The sequence below is a fragment of the Pseudophryne corroboree genome, chromosome 10 (assembly GCF_028390025.1).
Source record: "Pseudophryne corroboree isolate aPseCor3 chromosome 10, aPseCor3.hap2, whole genome shotgun sequence".
NCBI classification, from domain to species: domain Eukaryota; kingdom Metazoa; phylum Chordata; class Amphibia; order Anura; family Myobatrachidae; genus Pseudophryne; species Pseudophryne corroboree.
In genome coordinates, this window is record NC_086453.1 from 387091575 (window position 1) to 387109804 (window position 18230).

General features: G+C 46.6%; 1 protein-coding gene across 1 annotated transcript in view; it reads left to right on the forward strand.

Annotated features, from left to right (window-relative positions):
- Positions 1 to 945: 945 nt before the first annotated feature.
- LOC134965705 (tyrosinase-like) overlaps positions 946 to 18230 on the forward strand; it is a 33506-nt gene continuing 16221 nt past the window's right edge. Inside the window, exons 1-2 of the mRNA XM_063942013.1 lie at positions 946 to 1755; positions 6849 to 7062. Of these exons, the coding sequence (XP_063798083.1) occupies positions 946 to 1755; positions 6849 to 7062 (1024 nt within the window). The remainder of the gene's footprint in view (positions 1756 to 6848; positions 7063 to 18230) is intronic.

Sequence of the window (18230 nt, forward strand, 5' to 3'; positions counted from 1 at the left end):
GGTATAGCAAATTAAATCCTATTATGTTCTGCAGAAATTGTTTAATTTTTTTGTATAGGTTTTTTAATCTCAATCCTGGCCTTATAAAATTACTAATTTTTATATACTTACAAATGGGGACTTTTGACTGTTTCAAATAATTAACTTCATAAAAGAAAAAAAATAGATTTAAGACACTATCTCTGCTTACTCTCACGTATGAAGGTCATTTGCACAAGGCATAATTCCCCCCAAAAAACCTGCAAATTTTGCTTTATTTTCATTTAACTTTATATTCCTTAATTGATTATATGATTTGTAAATAATTGTTTGTTTGCTTGTTTGTTTTTTGCTGACTTTGGAAAATAATAGGAATATGCAAAAACTGTTCTAATTTACAGAATATGCTTGTGACCTCAAAATAGTGTGAGATCTCACACCTGTCCTTCCCTGATCACTGAAATAGACGGGTTAAGGGCAATACATTATTTCACTTTGCTGCAACTATGTTGCCGAACTGTAGAAGATGGTAAGTTAAATAAATTAAAAAATCTTATATAATAAAAGGATAATGCTGCTCCTCACCTCTATGGTGCTGGGAGCCACTAGATGGCGCTCAATGGAGAAATTAAAGTGTTGATCTGTTCAGACACGGACAAACACATCATTTAGTATCTAATATAACATAATCAAAAAGTGAAATGGGAAATCCGGTTGGGTTAATTTTTTCCTAGTTAGTCTCAACATTGACTAATCTCTGTGAAAAAGATGGTATGTTATTTTGTGAAATTACAGTGCCCCCGTAATGTGTAATGTTGTCAGATGCATCTCATCAGATTCTTATTGTGAAAATATGCTGGTTAATATAATTTAATCACTTGCTATGATGTTACAGCTAGAACTATACTTTTGAAGTCTATTTAATGTTATTTCTCAATGTTTTCCAGCTTATTGCAGCAACAAGCCATGCTGTTACTGTGTGCCTTCACGGCACTTTGTCTGGGTGTGGTTCATAGTCAGTTTCCCAGGGAATGCACCACGCAGGAAGCATTAAATAATAAGTACTGCTGCCCATACTGGAAAGATGGCAGCCGCTGCGGCTCAAACTCCAGGCGTGGCCAGTGCCGTGGCTGGGTAGTACTGAAACCTATATTTCTTCTAGATAAACATCATGGTTACGTTCGCCAATATGATGACGATCGCTTGGACTGGCCCAATCAGTATTATGACCACACCTGCGAGTGCTTTGGAAACTATAGTGGCTATAACTGTGGTAGTTGCAGGTATGGTTTCTTTGGAGAAAAATGTGAGCGACAAAAGACTAATGTTCGGAAAGAGATTCGGCAACTCTCACTTGTTGAAAGGAAAAGGTTCTTTAGCTATTTAGCTTTGGCCAAAACCACAAGAAGCAAAGACTTTGTTGTCCTGTCCACTGGAAACAGACACAACCGGGACACATACCGCTTCGTGGATGCCTCAGTCTATGAGGTTTTTGCTTGGATCCATTACTACTCTATGAAGGCAATTATGAAAAATGGAACATTTGATAACAGTAAAACATATGCTTATCAAGGTCCGGCCTTTCCTGGTTGGCACCGGCTGGGGCTCCTGTTTATCGAGAGACAAATCCAGCTTCTGACAGGCGATGAAGGATTTGCTCTCCCTTATTATGACTGGCGAGGAGACACCAACTGTTCTATCTGTACTGAGGATTATGTTGGAGAGAGTGATGCCCAGGGAATTATTTATGAATCCTCTTACTTAGCCGAATGGAAAGTGAGTATTTTTGTTCTGTTTTTTAGGGATTTGGCAGTTTCAGAAAACAAAATGTTCAGCTTCTATATGTACCCTATATATATACCCTAGGTACGTCAGAAGGTCCCTTCTCCCACTCCGATATAGAATCAACCCTTTCTCCGTGCCACAGCAGCAGAGGATCACAGGTCCAACAAGCTCCTCCCCCTCCTTCCTGACAGAGATAGAACAGAGCAGAGACTTTACAACAGCGCCCATTGACCCCTCCCCCTATCTCATCCCTTACGTGACCAGTGGTGAATTGACTACTGGGCTATTGTAATAGTGACACAGTGGCTAAAAACCTGGAGCCTGGAGAGAACAGGAGCTTAAGGGGTGACAACAGCAGCAGCAGCGACATCTTGGAAGAAAGGTCCCCAGAGAATCAAGTGGGAGAAGGCGGAAAAGGTAAGTGTTTATAATAGGGATCTGGTCAGCATACCGGCATTTGGGATGAGTCGGGATCCCGACAGGGATCACAATGCTGATGCCGGAATCCCCGACTGTCAGGTACGGGGAAGGCCGTTTGGAGGGAGGGTTAGGGTTAAGCACTAAGGGGGGGATGGTTAGGCTGCGAGGAGGATTACGGTTAGGCACTAAAGGGGGGTGCATTAGGCAGCGCGGGGGGGGGGGAGAGTTAGGGTTAGGCTGCTGGTTGGGAGAGTTAGGAGGGTAGAGGGAGAGGGCTAAGATATTTACCTGGCAGGTACAGGCGCCTCAGCACCCTCCCTCCTCCAGCAGCTGGCCTGCGTGTGGGGGGGAGGGGTGAAGTAGTTACGGGCACAGTTCCATGAGTGTCCTCTATTCCGGCCTCACACTATCGTGCAGTGCCATGGTGCTGACACTCTGATCCTCCTGCCGCCGGCCTCTTCAGCCTGTGCCTGGGTCCGCGGGCCTTCCTCGCTGGAGCGGTGAGTGACCAGAGAGCCCTGTGCCCCCCTGCTTCCCACCCCCCTGTGTGTGGCCCCATGTACCCCCGCCTTATGTGTGTGTGGCCCCCTCTTCCTCCCTCACCCTGGTGTGTGGACCCCTGTGTGTACATGAAACCTTGCGCCCTCCTTCCCCCCACCCCCCTGTGTGTGGCCCCATGTACCCCCGCCTTATGTGTGTGTGGCCCCCTCTTCCCCCCCAGCCCCCTGTGTGTGGCCCCTCTACCCCCTGTCTTATGTGTGTGTTGCACCATCTACCCCCCTCACGTTGTTGTGTGGCCCCCTATGCCCGCTGCCTTTGTGAGTGTGTGTGTGCCACCCTGTGCCCCCCTACTCCTGTGTGTATAACATTCTGTGCTCCCCCATGTGTGGTGCATTGTGTCCCCTGAACCTATGTTTGATACACTTTGCACCCCCCTGCACCTCTGTGTCTGTCATCCAGTGCCCCCTACCGACCCCCCCCTACCGACCCCCCCCTACCGACCCCCCCCCCCAGAGTTTATTTCTTTCAAACTGTTAACTTTTGGTTTTATTTTCAAATATCCAAGTTATAAGTACAGAGTATTATTATACCTAAAAACAGGGGGGGCGCCAGTCCCTTACTTGCCAGGGGCACTTGGACCCCTAGATACGCCCCTGGACACAAGTCAGCTCTGCCCTATCTATTGCATATTGGGGGTTATTCAGATGTGGTTGGAGTTGCACTATATGGTAATGCAGCAGGAGGCTTGCGTCTATTACAAGCATACGCCTCCTGCTGCAGTAGTGATCCGAACCGCATCCGAGGACGCAGCAGATCATTCACTCACCATCATGTGGCTTGCAGTACCCATGGTGATGCACAAGTTGCTCATTGCAGAGGCCAGGAAATTTTTGTGCAACCATAGAGATCCCTGGCCTCTTCTCTCCCGCTAAACAGTGGTGACACGCCTCGTTTTCACAAACATAGGCCGTCACTGCCACCTCCCTCCACATAAAAAGTAAGCAGGCTGTCAATCACTGACCCTGCATTGCTGGACCCGTTTGCACACATGCAGAACGGATCCTGTGCTAGGGCAAAGTACTGATAATTATTGGTACTTTGCATCTCACAGCGCCACTCCAACTGGACCTGAAGGAGGTCCGTTCTCTACCACAGAGCAGTTTTTAGACTCATCCAACAAAGATAATAAACAGTACAGATCAAGGGCGGTTTAAGAGGAGTGGGGCCCACATGCACACTCCGGCCATGTTCCCGGCAACTCATTTCTTTTGCGCATGCACAGGTCTCCAATAGCATGGCGCCCACCATGTTCCCTGTGACAAATGTCTACTACACATGTTCGAATCACAAGAAAAAAATGTCCACCATGCCATTTTCCGAGTGATTTCTGCTGCAGCTGTAGCGCCGACGTGGGACTCTGGACAGGTAAGTGATACAAATCTGACGGGGAAGCAGAGTCATTTCAGCACTATAAGGAATGTAACAAAATATGCAAAAAGGAAATAAGAGCGGCTAAAGAAGAAACTGAAAAACTAGTAACAAAGGAAAGCAAATCGAATCCCAAAAAATTATTTAAATACATTAATAGCAAGAGATTAAAAAAGGAGAGTATAGGCCCTTTAAAAGACAAGTTGGGAGTCTTAAGCAAAAATGATAATGACATAGCGGACACACTAAATTAGTTTTTTTCAACAGTATTTACTAGAGAGGACCCAATTCAGGGACTAACACATAATCTCTATAATGAGAATATCCCACTGATAGGTACTTATTTAAGCGAGGAAGTAGTCTGTGACCGATTAAAACATTTAAAGATTAATAAGTCACCAGGTCCCGATAGTATTCACCCAAGGGTTCTAATGGAGCTTCATTCTGAACTTGATCTTTAAGGATTCAGTAATATCAGGTATGGTTCCCAAAGACTGGCGTATAGCGGAAGTAGTGCCTATATTCAAAAAGGGAAGTAAAGCAGAACCAGGTAATTATAGACCAGTTAGTCTTACATCTATAGTGGGGAAAGTATTGGAATGTATTCTAAGAGATAGTATTCAGAAGTTCCTTGAAGTCAATAAGGTCATTAAAAGGAATCAACATGGGTTTATGAAGGACAGATCCTGTCAAACCAACTTACTTGGCTTTTATGAAACAGTAAGCGCAAACCTAGATCAAGGTAAAGAGGTGGATGTAATCTTTTTAGATTTTGCCAAAGCGTTCGATACTGTACCACACATGAGACTTATCTATAAGCTACAAGAAATAGGGCTAGGAAGCACAATATGCACTTACTGGTTAGATAATAGGGAGCAGCGCGTTGTGGTTAATGGATCTTTTTCAACTTGGACTGAAGTGCTAAGTGGTGTGCCGCAAGGCTCAGTATTAGGACCGCTATTGTTCAATATTTTCATTAACGACCTAACAGAAGGTCTAAAGAGCATGGTGTCAATTTTTGCAGATGATACCAAATTGTGTAAAGTTATAAATGCGGAGGGGGATGCTGAGTCGCTTCAGAATGACTTAATTAAATTAGAAGCTTGGGCAGCGAAATGGAGAATGCGCTTCAATACAGACAAGTGTAAGGTAATGCACTGTGGTAACAAGAACAAAAATAACACCTACCTACTAAATGGGGTAAAATTAGGGGATTCTGTACTGGAAAAGGACTTAGGTGTCCTCATAGATAGCAAACTAAGCATTAGTACCCAAAGTAGGACTGCAGCAAAGAAGGCTAATAAGATATTAGCATGCATAAAACGGGGAATTGATGCTAGGGACGAGAGTATTATACTCCCGTTATATAAATCACTTGTGAGGCCACACCTTGAATACTGTCTACAATTCTGGGCACCTTACTACAAAAAGGATATCCTGGAGCTAGAAAGGTTCAAAGGCAGGCGACCAAACTTATTAAGGGTATGGAGACGCTGGAATACGAGGAAAGGCTTGCAAGTCTAGGCATGTTTACACTGGAAAAGATGAGATTAAGAGGGGACATGATCAACATTTACAAATATATAAGGGGACAATATACAGATCTTGCGCAGGACCTGTTCTTGGTTAGATCAACACAGAGAACTCATGGACACTCGCTCAGGTTAGAGAAGAGGAGATTCCACACATTACGGCGTAAAGGCTCTTTTACGGTAAGGACGATACGTGTTTTGAATTCTCTGCCTGAGGGAGTTGTAATGGCCAACTCAGTCAACACCTTTAAGAATGGGTTAGATAAATTCCTAATGGATAAGGATATCCAGGGTTACGGGGCATAGTCACGCACTATGGTTATTATAAAAAAAGAGGGGTTAATCGGAACGGCAGTCATCAACTTCAGTCAAAATTTTATACAAAATAATCGTGCATAGGAGACCACAAATAGGTTGAACCCGATGGACAATTATTTTTTTTCAACCTTAGATACTATGTTACTATTGAACATGGGTGCATGGTTTGCACCTATTATAGATACGCGCATGGTACTGATATAGAAGAATTGATGGGACACACAGAAAGAAGACAAATCAGCTGCCTCATGGAAGGTTGACATGTGTGGGCCAGTAAAACTAAAGGTACCTGCAGATTGAAAAAAAACCTACAAAAACAAATGCAATTAACGTATTACTTCATTAGTTCAAATGTAAATCCATGCATATAAGCTACAAATGTTTCTCCTAATTTGATGTTTGGGGCCAAAACCAGAATGGGAGCATCCACATAAAAACAAAGTGTAATTAAATATGTATATAGATTTATAAACATTATTTAATCTTCATTGTAATTATTTATGAGTGGATAATATGGTTTTCTACCTTCAGAGTGGGATCTAATCACACCCTCTGAAGGGGTTTGGTATGTTAGGTTGACAGTAGTGGTGTCGATATTCTGATTGTCGGCATGGTAAATATCGACCATGGGACTGGCCTGGACCACGTAGATTCAGCCCTCCATGACCTGGCCTGAAGGTGGTACAGAATAGGATGTGGGACAATCACATACGATCTGGGACACTCTGCTGCTTTGTGCCCCCTTGCTGATGTTATCTGCTGGTGTTTCCATCCATCTGTGATGCAGTTTCTGGAAGAGTGTGACTGAGAATATCTGTGACACTGCTAACACACTGTTATCTGTACCACTGGGAAAAGGTATTAAATATACGTTTACTTCCTCAGGTTATTTGCAGTGATTACAATTATATTGATGCCTATTGTCCCGCTGCTGGTGATTATTGTCAGAGGGGAAGACTCCGCAGAAAGCCAGGCGCAGACCCTACGGTCACACGTCTTCCCTCCTTCCAAGATGTGGAGGACACACTCAAATGGAAAGACTTTGACACTCCTCCATACAACGACAGGTCACAGAGAAGCTTCCGGAACTGCTTGGAAGGTGTGCATGTTATTCTTAAATGCTGTTACTATAATAACTTTAACTGAAATAACACTGAAAGGGAGAAATTTGTCTACAATGACGCGATGTGCTGATTCAGAGCAGCACATCACGTCCACTGGGATCTCAAAACTTTCAATGTTGGCACTACTCTACTGATATGTGATGCCCAGAAGCCCCTCACATGCAACTGATCTCCCCCCAAAGTGTTTCCTCTGTATTGATATTATCCACACTCAATTGTTTAGTAGAGCCCCTTACAGTAGGGCTGATGCAGTGTGAGTACTATTACAGTTTGCGTACCATGGGGCATACAGATGGGTCCACGTTTATCTTGACCTTTAATAGGATTAACTGAGACTGGCCAATCGGACTTAATCCCCTGCTGTATTGTTCTCTGTATTGTATTGCAGCTGAGAACAATAGATGAAGGGTTTATGCTAATAAGTCATGTTGTGCCTAGGCGCAGAAAACTAGTCAAGATAACCGTGGACCCATCTGTATGTAATAGGGTCCGAGTTTGCCAAAGGTGAGGGATTTTTTTTTTAAAGGGGTAATCATTTACAAGGCAAAACCATGCCTTGTAAATGACTGCCCCTTTAAAAAAAAATCAGCCGGCATCCTGCACATCTGGCAAACAAGGACCCTATTACAGATGTAGGCACGCTCATCTATCCTCCATGTGGCATGTACTGCAAAAGACTAGTCACATTACGTATGCCTTCGCCTGGTCGCGGTGAAAGTTGATCAGCTGCAAGGTAGCGTATTCAGTCGCAATGTAATGATGTTTCTCCAGTCGATGCAATACACGTATTCGTCCACCAGATGTCACTTTTGAAAACAACCATTGTGCCTGTGTTAATTTTCCATTGTAAAGTCAAATGATGCTTCCATTTTAAAAGTACACAGTCTTTTTTTTTATTATTTATTTATTTATACTGTATATATTATGTCGGATAAACAGCACTGTAATATACATACTGTATGTTTTACAAGCTGTGACCGGATGGTACCGTACGAAAGCACTCACCGCTTTCGCGTCCCGTCCCCAGTACACAGAATGGATATTTAGGTCACACGGGACCTGGCCACCTAGGGGATTCCCGCTTACCGTCAGTAACCGCCTGTAACTGACTCCACCCACTGCGCCATGGGCGGGTTTATGCTTCCACCACCAAACTCCTAACCTGCCCTGGCATTTGGAACCACGGTTCTGCTCTGTATGTGCCGACACGCTGCCTTACCACACCTGTGTGGTGTTCACGAATCCCCACTAGTCACTGGACTAGCTGGTGGAAGACGGAACTTGGAGACGCTGGTTCACCCTGGACAGTCGGTGAACGGGGCTAGGTTTCGCATAGCCCTGTAGATCACAAGATGACGCGGTCTTCTTGAGGCAAATGGTATTTTTATTTGCAATAGTTCTAAAGAGAACTCTTCCCTATTGCTAGGGGAAACAGCATACAGCAAGATGTTCACAGCAGAAAGTAGTTGGTATAATACACTCTGGATGCTCGCAGGCCTCCTTTTTATGTCAATTTTCCACACAGTACAACAGGGGGTCATGGGGGTCATTCCGAGTTGATCGTTGCTGTGCTATATTTAGCACAGCTACAATCGTAAACTCAGACATGCGAGGGGACGCCCAGCACAGGGCTAGACCGCCCCGCATGTCTGTGCTGGCCCCCCCGCACAAATACAAAAGCATCGCAAAGTGGCAATGTCTTTGTATTTGAGGAGTAACTCCCGGCCAGCACAGCTCCTGCGGCTGGCCGGGAGTTACTAGTCGCTCCCGCTGGCCGCAGCGGCTGCGTGACCCGTCACGCAGCTGCCGCAGCCCACCCCCCCAATTGTCCGGCCACGCCTGCGTTGGCCAGACCGCTCACCCTAAACGGCGGCTTAACGCCGCCGTTCAGCCCCCTCCCGCCCAGCGACTGCCTCTGTCTCATGCGCAGTTCTGGCCCGATCGCTGCGCTGCGACAAACTGCAGCGAGAGATCGGGTTGGAATGACCCCCCATGTCCTCCCTGAGCCCTTTCTATCCAAAACACAAACAAATTAATAAAACAATTTCCTTTTTCCTGTCACACAGACGTTTGTTATCCGTTTAGCATTCACTATTGATAAATTTATCACATAGCTTCAAATACGGTTTGTATTTTATTTCCCAAACAAATGTTATTCCTTCCTGCATCTACCATTCAGGATTCATATATCAATGAAACCAGCTACATAAATAATTACAGGTTCTCAACCCAATCTGACACTCACAGCCACTACCTGCCGCGCATTGTCCAACATCAAAAGGGTTTTTGTCCTTCACACCTCTCTGCTAGGACAGGGCCATTAGCATGCCACTTCCTATTTCCAGAGGATGAGAGATGATTATTCAGACAGATATAGTAAGTGCATTTTTCCCTTTAAAATACAGGTGACCATATCTTACATATAAATACATTTAAACATGGAATCCTACAACTGTGCACAGAGCACTACATATGACGTTAAAACACATCATTAAACATATTTTTAAACAGTCCGCGCCCAGCGCCCTAAGTACGTTTAACAGTGACGCCAAGCGCCTATTGTCCAAATGGTGCCTGGCAGCTGAGGATTAACCCCTTCAGTGCCACGGCCACCATTAACCATGTTTGTGGAGGGCTCTCTCCGGCCACACAAGCCTTACCATGGTAACAGTTGTTTCATTACACACTGCAAATTTTACCATGAAGCTGACAGCGCGTATCTATTACCCCACTAAAAATAACATTAAACAACTACCGTACACATCAAGAGAAACATCATTTTAAACACACTGCAAATTTTGCCGTGCTCATGATCACGTGCGTCTATTACCCTGTTAAGAAAATGACTGGTTCTAATTCCACTTTCGTGTTTTGGTTTTGGCTTGGTTTTGCCAAAGCCACTCTTTCGTGTATTGGTTTTGGTTTTGGATCTGGATGATTTTTGGAAAAAAAAAACATAAAAACAGCTAAAATCACAGAATTTGGGGGTAATTTTGCACCTACAGTATTATAATACTCAATAACAATCATTTCCACTCATTTCCAGTCTATTCTGAACTCCTCACACCTCACAATATTGTTTTTAGGCCTAAAAGTTGCACTGAGGTGGCTGTATGACTAAGCTAAGCGACACAAGTGTGCGACACAAACACCTGGCCCATCTAGGAGTGGCACTGCAGTGGCAGACAGGATGGCAGATTTAAAAAATAGACCCCAAACAGCACATAATGCAAAGAAGAAAAAGAGGTGCAATGAGGTAGCTGGATGGCCAAGCTAAGTGACACAAGTGTGCGGCACAAACACCTGGCCCATCTAGGAGTGGCACTGCAGTTACAGACAAGATGGCACTTAAAAAAACTAGTCCCCAAACAGCACATGATGCAAAGAAGAAAAAGAGGTGCAAGATGGAATTGTCCTTGGGCCCTCCCACCCACCCTTATGTTGTATAAACAGGACATGCACACTTTAACAAACCAATCATTTCAGCGACAGGGTCTGCCACACGACTGTGGCTGAAATGACTGGTTTGTTTGGGCCCCCACCAAAAAAGAAGCAATCAATCTCTCCTTGCACAAACTGGCTCTACAGAGGCAAGATGTCCACCTCATCATCATCCTTCGATTCCTCACCCCTTTCACCGTGTACATCCTCCTCACTGAGTATTAATTCATCCCCACTGGAATCCACCATCCCAGGTTCCTGTGTACTTTTTGGAGGCAATTGCTGGTAAAGGTCCTCCCGGAAGACTTCATAATTCATTTTGATGAACATCATCTTCTCCACATTTAGTGGAAGTAACCTCCTACGCCGATCGATGACAAGGTTCCCGGCTGCACTAAACACTTTTTTGGAGTACACACTGGAGGGGGGGGGGGGGGGGGGGGGGGCAACTCAGGTAAAATAAAGCCAGTTTTCTGGAACTAACCTCATACGCCGATTGCTGACAAGGTGAGCGGCTGCACTAAACACTCTTTCGGAGTACACACTGGAGGGAGGGCAACTTAGGTAAAATAAAGCCAGTTTGTGTAAGGGTCTCCAAATTGCCTCTTTTTCCTACCAGTATACATACGGACTGTCTGACATGCCTACTTGGATGCTGTCACTCATATAATCCTCCACCATTCTTTCAATGGTGACAGAATCATATGCAGTGACAGTAGACATGTCAGTAATCTTTGGCAGGTCCTTCAGTCCGGACCAGATGTCAGCTTTCGCTCCTGACTGCCCTGCATCACTGCCAGCGGGTGGGCTAGGAAATGTTATCCTTTTCCTTGCAGCCCCAGTGGCGGGAGAAATTGAAGGAGGAGCTGTTGACGGGTCACGTTCCGCTTGAGTTGACAATTTACTAACCAGCAGGTCTTTGCATCTCTGCACACTTGTGTCTGCTGGAAAGAGAGATACAACATAGGTTTTATACCTAGGATCGAGCACGGTGGCCAAAATGTAGTGCTCTGATTTCAACAGATTGACCACCCTTGAATCCTGGAAAAGCTAATGAAGGGCTCCATCCACAAGTCCCACATACTTTGCAGAATCGCTCCATCTTAGCTCCTCCTTCAATTTCTCCAGCTGCTTCTGCAAAAGCCTGATGAGGGGAATGACCTGGCTCAAGCTGGCAGTGTCTGAACTGACTTCATGTGTGGTAAGTTCAAACGGTTGGAGAACCTTGCACAAGACGGAAATCATTCTCCACTGCGCTTGAGTCAGGTGCATTACCCTTCTTTTGCCTATATCGTAGGTGGATGTATAGGCTTGAATGGCCTTTTGCTGCTCCTCCATCCTCTGAAGCATATAGAGTGTTGAATTCCACCTCGTTACCACATCTTGTTTCAGTTGATGGCGGGGCAGGTTCAGGAGTGTTTGCTGATGCTCCAGTATTCGGCACACAATGGCAGAATGCCGAAAGTGGCCCGCAATTTTTCGGACCACCGACAGCATCTCCTGCACAACCCTCTCATTATTAAAAAAATTCTGCACCACCAAATTAATTGTATGTGCAAAACATGGGACATGCTGGAATTTGCCCAGATGTAATGCACGCACAATATTGGTGGCGTTGTCTGATATCACAAATCCCCAGGAGAGTCCAATTGGGATAAGCCATTCTGCGATGGTGTTCCTCAGTTTCCGTAAGAGGTTGTCAGCTGTGTGCCTCTTAAGGTAAGCGATGATACAAAGCGTAGCCTGCCTAGGAATGAGTTGGCGTTTGCGAGATGCTGCTACTGGTGCCGCTGCTGTTGTTGCTGCGGGAGGCCATACATCTACCCAGTGGGCTGTTACAGTCATATAGTCCTTAGTCTGCCCTGTTCCACTTGTCCACATGTCCGTGGTTAAGTAGACACTGGATACAACCGCATTTTTCAGTACACTGGTGACTCTTTTTCTGACGTCTGTGTACATTCTCGGTATCGCCTGCCTAGAGAAGTGGAACCTAGATGGGATTTGATACCAGTGACACAGTGCCTCAAACAAATCTTTATAGTGACTCTGAACTAATGGTGGATACCGGACGCACCTCTAACACCAACATAGCTGTCAAGGCCTCAGTTATCTACTTTGCAAAAGGATGACTGCTGTCACATTTCATCTTCCTCACAAAAGACTGTTGGACAGTCAATTGCTTACTGGAAGTAGTACAAGTGGTCTTCCGACTTCCCCTCTGGGATGACGATTGACTCCCAGCAGCAACAACAGTAGCGGCAGATCCTATGGAGGAATCCCGGTTAGGAGAGGACTCCTCAGTCTTGACAGTGACATGACCTGCAGGACTACGGACGTTCCTGACTGAGGAGGAAGTTGACGTTGAGGAAGTTGGTGGTGTGGCTTGCAGGAGCTTGGGTACAGGAGGAAAAAGGGATTTAGGTGTCAGTAGACTGCTAACGCTCTTACCCAAACTTTCTGAACTTGTCAGTGACTTCTGATGAATGCGCAGCAGGTGACGTATAAGGGAGGATGTTCCTAGGTGGTTAACATCCTTACCCCTACTTATTACAGATTGACAGAGGTAACAGATGGCTTGATACCTGTTGTCCGGATTTGAGGAGAAATAATTCCACACCGAAGAGGTTGCTTTTTTGATAGTTTTCCCAGTCATCACAATGGGCTTCTTCGTCCCAAGGACAACAGGTGTCTCCCCCAGTGCCTGACTTAAACAAACCACATCACCATCAGAATCCTCATCATCAACTTCCTCCTCAGCACCAGCAACACCCATTTCCTCATCCTGGTGTACTTCAACAGTGACATCTTCAATTTGAATATCAGGAACTGGACTGTGGGTGCTCCTTCCAGCACTTGCAGGGGGCGTGCAAATGGTGGAAGGAGCCACCTCTTCCCGTCCAGTGTTGGGAAGGTCAGGCATCACAACCGCCGACACACTTGGACTCTCCTTGGGGATTTGTGATACCATCTCAGAGCGCACATTTCTTTTCTGTGCTCTTTCCAGCCTAACTCTTTTAAATTTTCTAGCGTCATGTGAAGCTGAACCACTAGCCATGAACATAGGCCAGGGCCTCAGCCGTTCCTTGCCACTCTGTGTCATAAATGGCATATTGGCAAGTTTACGTTTCTCCTCAGATGATTTAAATTTATTTCTCAAATGTCCTAGAGGATGCTGGGGACTCCGTAAGGACCATGGGGTATAGACGGGATCCGCAGGAGACATGGGCACACTGTAAGACTTTCAATGGGTGTGAACTGGCTCCTCCCTCTATGCCCCTCCTCCAGACCTCAGTTAGACTTTGTGCCCAGGAGAGAATGGACACACACTAGGGGAGCTCTACTGAGTTTCTCTAAAAGACTTATGTTAGGTTTTTTATTTTCAGGGAGACCTGCTGGCTACAGGCTCCCTGTATCGTGGGAGTGAGGGGAGAGAAGCAGACCTACTTCTTCTTAGTTCAAGGGCTCTGCTTCTTAGGCTACTGGACACCATTAGCTCCAGAGGGTTCGATCACTTGGTGCGCCTAGCTGCTTGTTCCCGGAGCCACGCCGTCACCCCCCTCACAGAAACCAGAAGAAAGAAGCCGGGTGAGTATTAGAAGAAAAGAAGACTTCAGTGACGGCAGAAGACTTCAGTAACGGAGGCAACATGCAGCGGTCGCGCTGCGCTCCATTCTCCCACACACCAACGGCACTCACAGGGTGCAGGGCGCTGGGGGGCGGAGCGTCCTGGGCAGCAAGTTACTGTAAGTTGGTACCGACGGCAGATATATACATTTTAGGTGCCTTGGCACTGGTTGCCATACCCCCGCCGGATACCGCAATGGCCGCGCTGCGCGCCATTGCTCACACATACCAACGGTCTGTACAACGGTGCAGGGCGCTAGGGGGGAGCGCCCTGGGCAGCTATATAGATATATATATATATATATATATACACTTGAGGCACCTATACAGTATGTGACACTGTATAGGCACCCCCATTTGCAATATAAAAGCGCCGAAGTGCGCCAAGAAGGGGCGGGGCTTAGCCATCACCTCGGGAGACGGCACTATTTTTTCTGTATGTCCCCGCCAAAAGACAGTGCAGGGGCACTGTGTTTAGTGCTATATAGTGTAGATATAGCACTATTTTCATCAATTGGGCATTTACTCTGTATATTATGCGTGTGGATGTATATATATATAGAGATCGGTGTACTCCCTGTTGGTTATCCAATATAGCTTAGTCGACATGTGTCGTCAGGAGTGAGTGCTCTGGCATTGAGGTCACTGTCGTCATCGCCGACGCCTGTTTCAGTGGGTCGGTAGTTGTGTACTTGTCGACAGTAATCACTGTAGGGGCAGCCAGGCCCCCTTTTTACACATTACGGCAGACGGTGTCCCCGAGAGAGAGAGAGAAAGAAAGAAAGAGAGAGATACTTACCATCTGGCAGTCAGGCTCCTCTTGCAACTCCCTCGGTGCAGGCATCGGACAAGGAGGAGGAGGGAGGGGGACTGGAGCCGCAGCAGCGCTATTTCATTGGTAGTAAGCGCCGCTGCAGCAGCCCCCTCTCCTTCCGTATTGGCTGCTGTGGATGCTGGAATGGAGGAACCGCATCCCAGCATCCACAGCCTCGCGGGGCAGCCAATACGGAAGGAGAGGGGGATGCTGCAGCGGCGCTTACTACCAATGAAATAGCGCTGCTGTGGCTCCAGTCCCCCTCCCTCGTCCTCCTTCTTCGCTGCCCAGCGCTGCTTTCCTCCCCAGTGCTGCGGCGGCGCACGGTGCATACTTCAGAGGCGGCATGTAATGAGTCAATTTGACTCATTACATGCCGCTGGGCGTGCGCCCTCAGGGCAACTGCGCTGCGTGCCAGGCCCACTTGGCACACGCGTAGTTACGGCCCTGCCCTAAGAGGAGAGGGGATGTTCCTTATGTTGGTTCTTCTCTATAACATTGCGGCAGACTGCGTATACAGAAGGTGTGGCCGAGGGACTACTGAGGCTGACTCCGGGAGATACTGGAGTTTTCCCTGGGACGGTGTACTGCTGTTTGGGGTTACCTCAGTTCAGTCAATCTCGGCGGATACTGCTGGTGAGTCTAACTCGTGAGTTAGTTTCCTTCACAACGGTTGGTGACGCATTCTTTTGTCGGATGCAGTCCTTTTAACCGGTTCGATACCGTTCCTTTTTATTTTTCTGTACAGACAGTGGAAGGCGAAAAGGTAAGAGTTCTGCAGCCTTGTGAGGTTCGTAGGAGCAGATGTCGTTTTCAGTTTCTACCACATCCACCATATGTCGCGGAGTCTATCTGACGGGAGCCCACTCCGGTGGGAACTCGTCTACTACTTTTCAGTCAGCCCGGGAATAAACTGGGACCTGTGAGTTAATTATTGAATCCAAGGGGGGACATTCTGGTGTTACAGATGTTTCCCCTCACTAGATTTTCTAATAAATGTTGCCATTCCCCTCGGGAAGGGGATGTAGTACGCGACGCCATACCAGAGGTGCATCAGGTTCAGGGCATTGTCCTGCTGGCCCTGTTTTATAAAAAAAAACAAAAAAACTAAGAGATTTAAATGCGTTGTTCTCCGCATTCAGTTTCCCTGGGTGGATATCCAGGATTGTTTTTGCCATTTCACCGGAGTGATGGCAGTGGGATGGTATTCTTTCAATAGTAAGAGCCATTGTTGTTCTGTACTAGGACACTCTCCTGATTAAGGCGAGGTCAAGACACAAGTGGTGCGAATCGTTGTCGTCTCTCTGACTGTTCCTCAACACAGGGGAAGGCTGTTATTCCCAACGACGCAGGCGTCGGAGGTGGGTGGCAGTGTAGATACGGAATGGTTGAAGTTCTGTGTGTTCCTGTGGAAAGAGATCTGAGGATCCGGGGTCGGATCAGATTGGCAGTGTAATTCCATCAATATGTCCATTGATGAAGAGATAGCTGCGGCCTAAGAGGCCTTTTCGGTGAGCAGGTCAAATGCCAGACTGGTTTTCAAGGGGCCCGTTGGGAATGTGGTCCGGGTCTCACCTGCGCATGCGCCGGAATATAATCCTATTGGCCAGGTTTTCGTTCCTGTGGTGTCGGCTAAATTCTCATCTCCTAGAGGTACGAAGTTTCGGAATACAGGATGAGATCCTGGTGTCCATGCATGTAGACCTCCGAGACTTGGGAGCAGTCTTTTCAGGGGAAGTTTTTCCGGAATAAAATGGTCAAGCTGGGAGGCTTGTCTGAAATAAGCTTTCTTGAATTAGGAGCTATTTTCAAGGGACGTATGCGTTGTGATCTGCCCGTGTTAATTCTGCTGGACGACTTGACAGCAGTGGTTTAAGTAGGCCGCTAGGGCAGAACAAGGAGCAAAGCGGCAATGGCAGAAACCGAAAAAAGTTTTCCGCTGGGTGAAAAGACTGGTAAACGCTATATTAGTAGTCTTCGTTCCGGATGTGGACGACGGAGAAATAGATTCCTCTGCGGACGCGATCTCCTTCCGGGAGCGATACAGTCATCATCGAGAAGTTTCACTAAAGTGACAAGTCTTTGAGGAGTGCCTCAATTGGGCATATTGATGTCTCGCCTCGACGAGGGATCTCAGCGATATTGTTCCAGGTCTGGGGACTCTCAAGCTATAACAGTGGACGTCCTCGAGACACCTTGGGGGTCTTCAGTCGGTTTAGGTGTCCCCTCTGTTTTCACTCTTCTGAAGGTGATAAACGTAAGAAGAACGAAGGTTAAGGTGATCCTCATTGTTCCGATCTAGTCACGGAGAGCTTGGTATCCAGTCTTCAAGATTTACTTATAGAAGATCCCTGGCCTCTTCCTCTACGTGAGGAACGGTTAGAGCAAGATCCGGGCGTGTATCTAGACTTACTGCGGCTGCGGTTGACAACGTGGCGGTTGAACGCCATATCCTAGTCAGAAAGGGTGTTACCAGTGAAGTCAGTTCCACACTTCTTCAGGCAAGGACAGAAGTAACGGCAAGGCCTTGCCCCTGTGTTTGGAGGAAATATGTGTCTTGGTGCGAATCCAAGAAGGCTACTATGCAAGGCTTTCAGCTCGGTCGTTCTTCTCCATTTTTTGCAAGCAGGCGTGGGTGTAGGCCTAAAGTTAGGCTCAAGTTAAGTGCGGGTTTTGGCCTTATAAATTTTCTTTCAAGAAAGATTTGGCAACCTTTCCGGAAGTTCGGTCCTTCGTGAAAGAGTACTGCACATCCAACCTCTATTTCTGTTCCCATTGGCACCATGGGACCGTGACGTAGTGTTGCGTTTTCTTGTGCCACACTGATGGGAACCTTATGAAAGGTTGTGTTAATATTTCTCTCTTGTAGAGTGGTCATATTTTTGGAGTTGGCATCTGCTGGGCGGATGTCGGAAGTTGCGGCTGGGTTTCATAAGAGCCCTGTTTGATCTTTCAGTATGGACAGAGTGGTTTGAGAACTCGGATAATAGTTCTGCCAAAAGTGGTTTCGGTGTTTCGCAGGATCCTGCCTGTTTGATGCCTGTGGTTGCTTAAGCATTGACTGATTCAAGGTCTCTCCATGTAGTCAGGGCTTTGAATATTTCTGTTGCCAATTTGGCTCAGATTGGGGAATCAGAGGCTTGGATTGTCCGGTATGCCCCAGCGTGTTTGGGGCGCCTGCGTTTCTGCAGTCTGTTACAAGCTGAGTCTGTGATACAATTCAGTGTGCTCGTTCTACGACTGGATTGCCGTTACCGAAGTCGG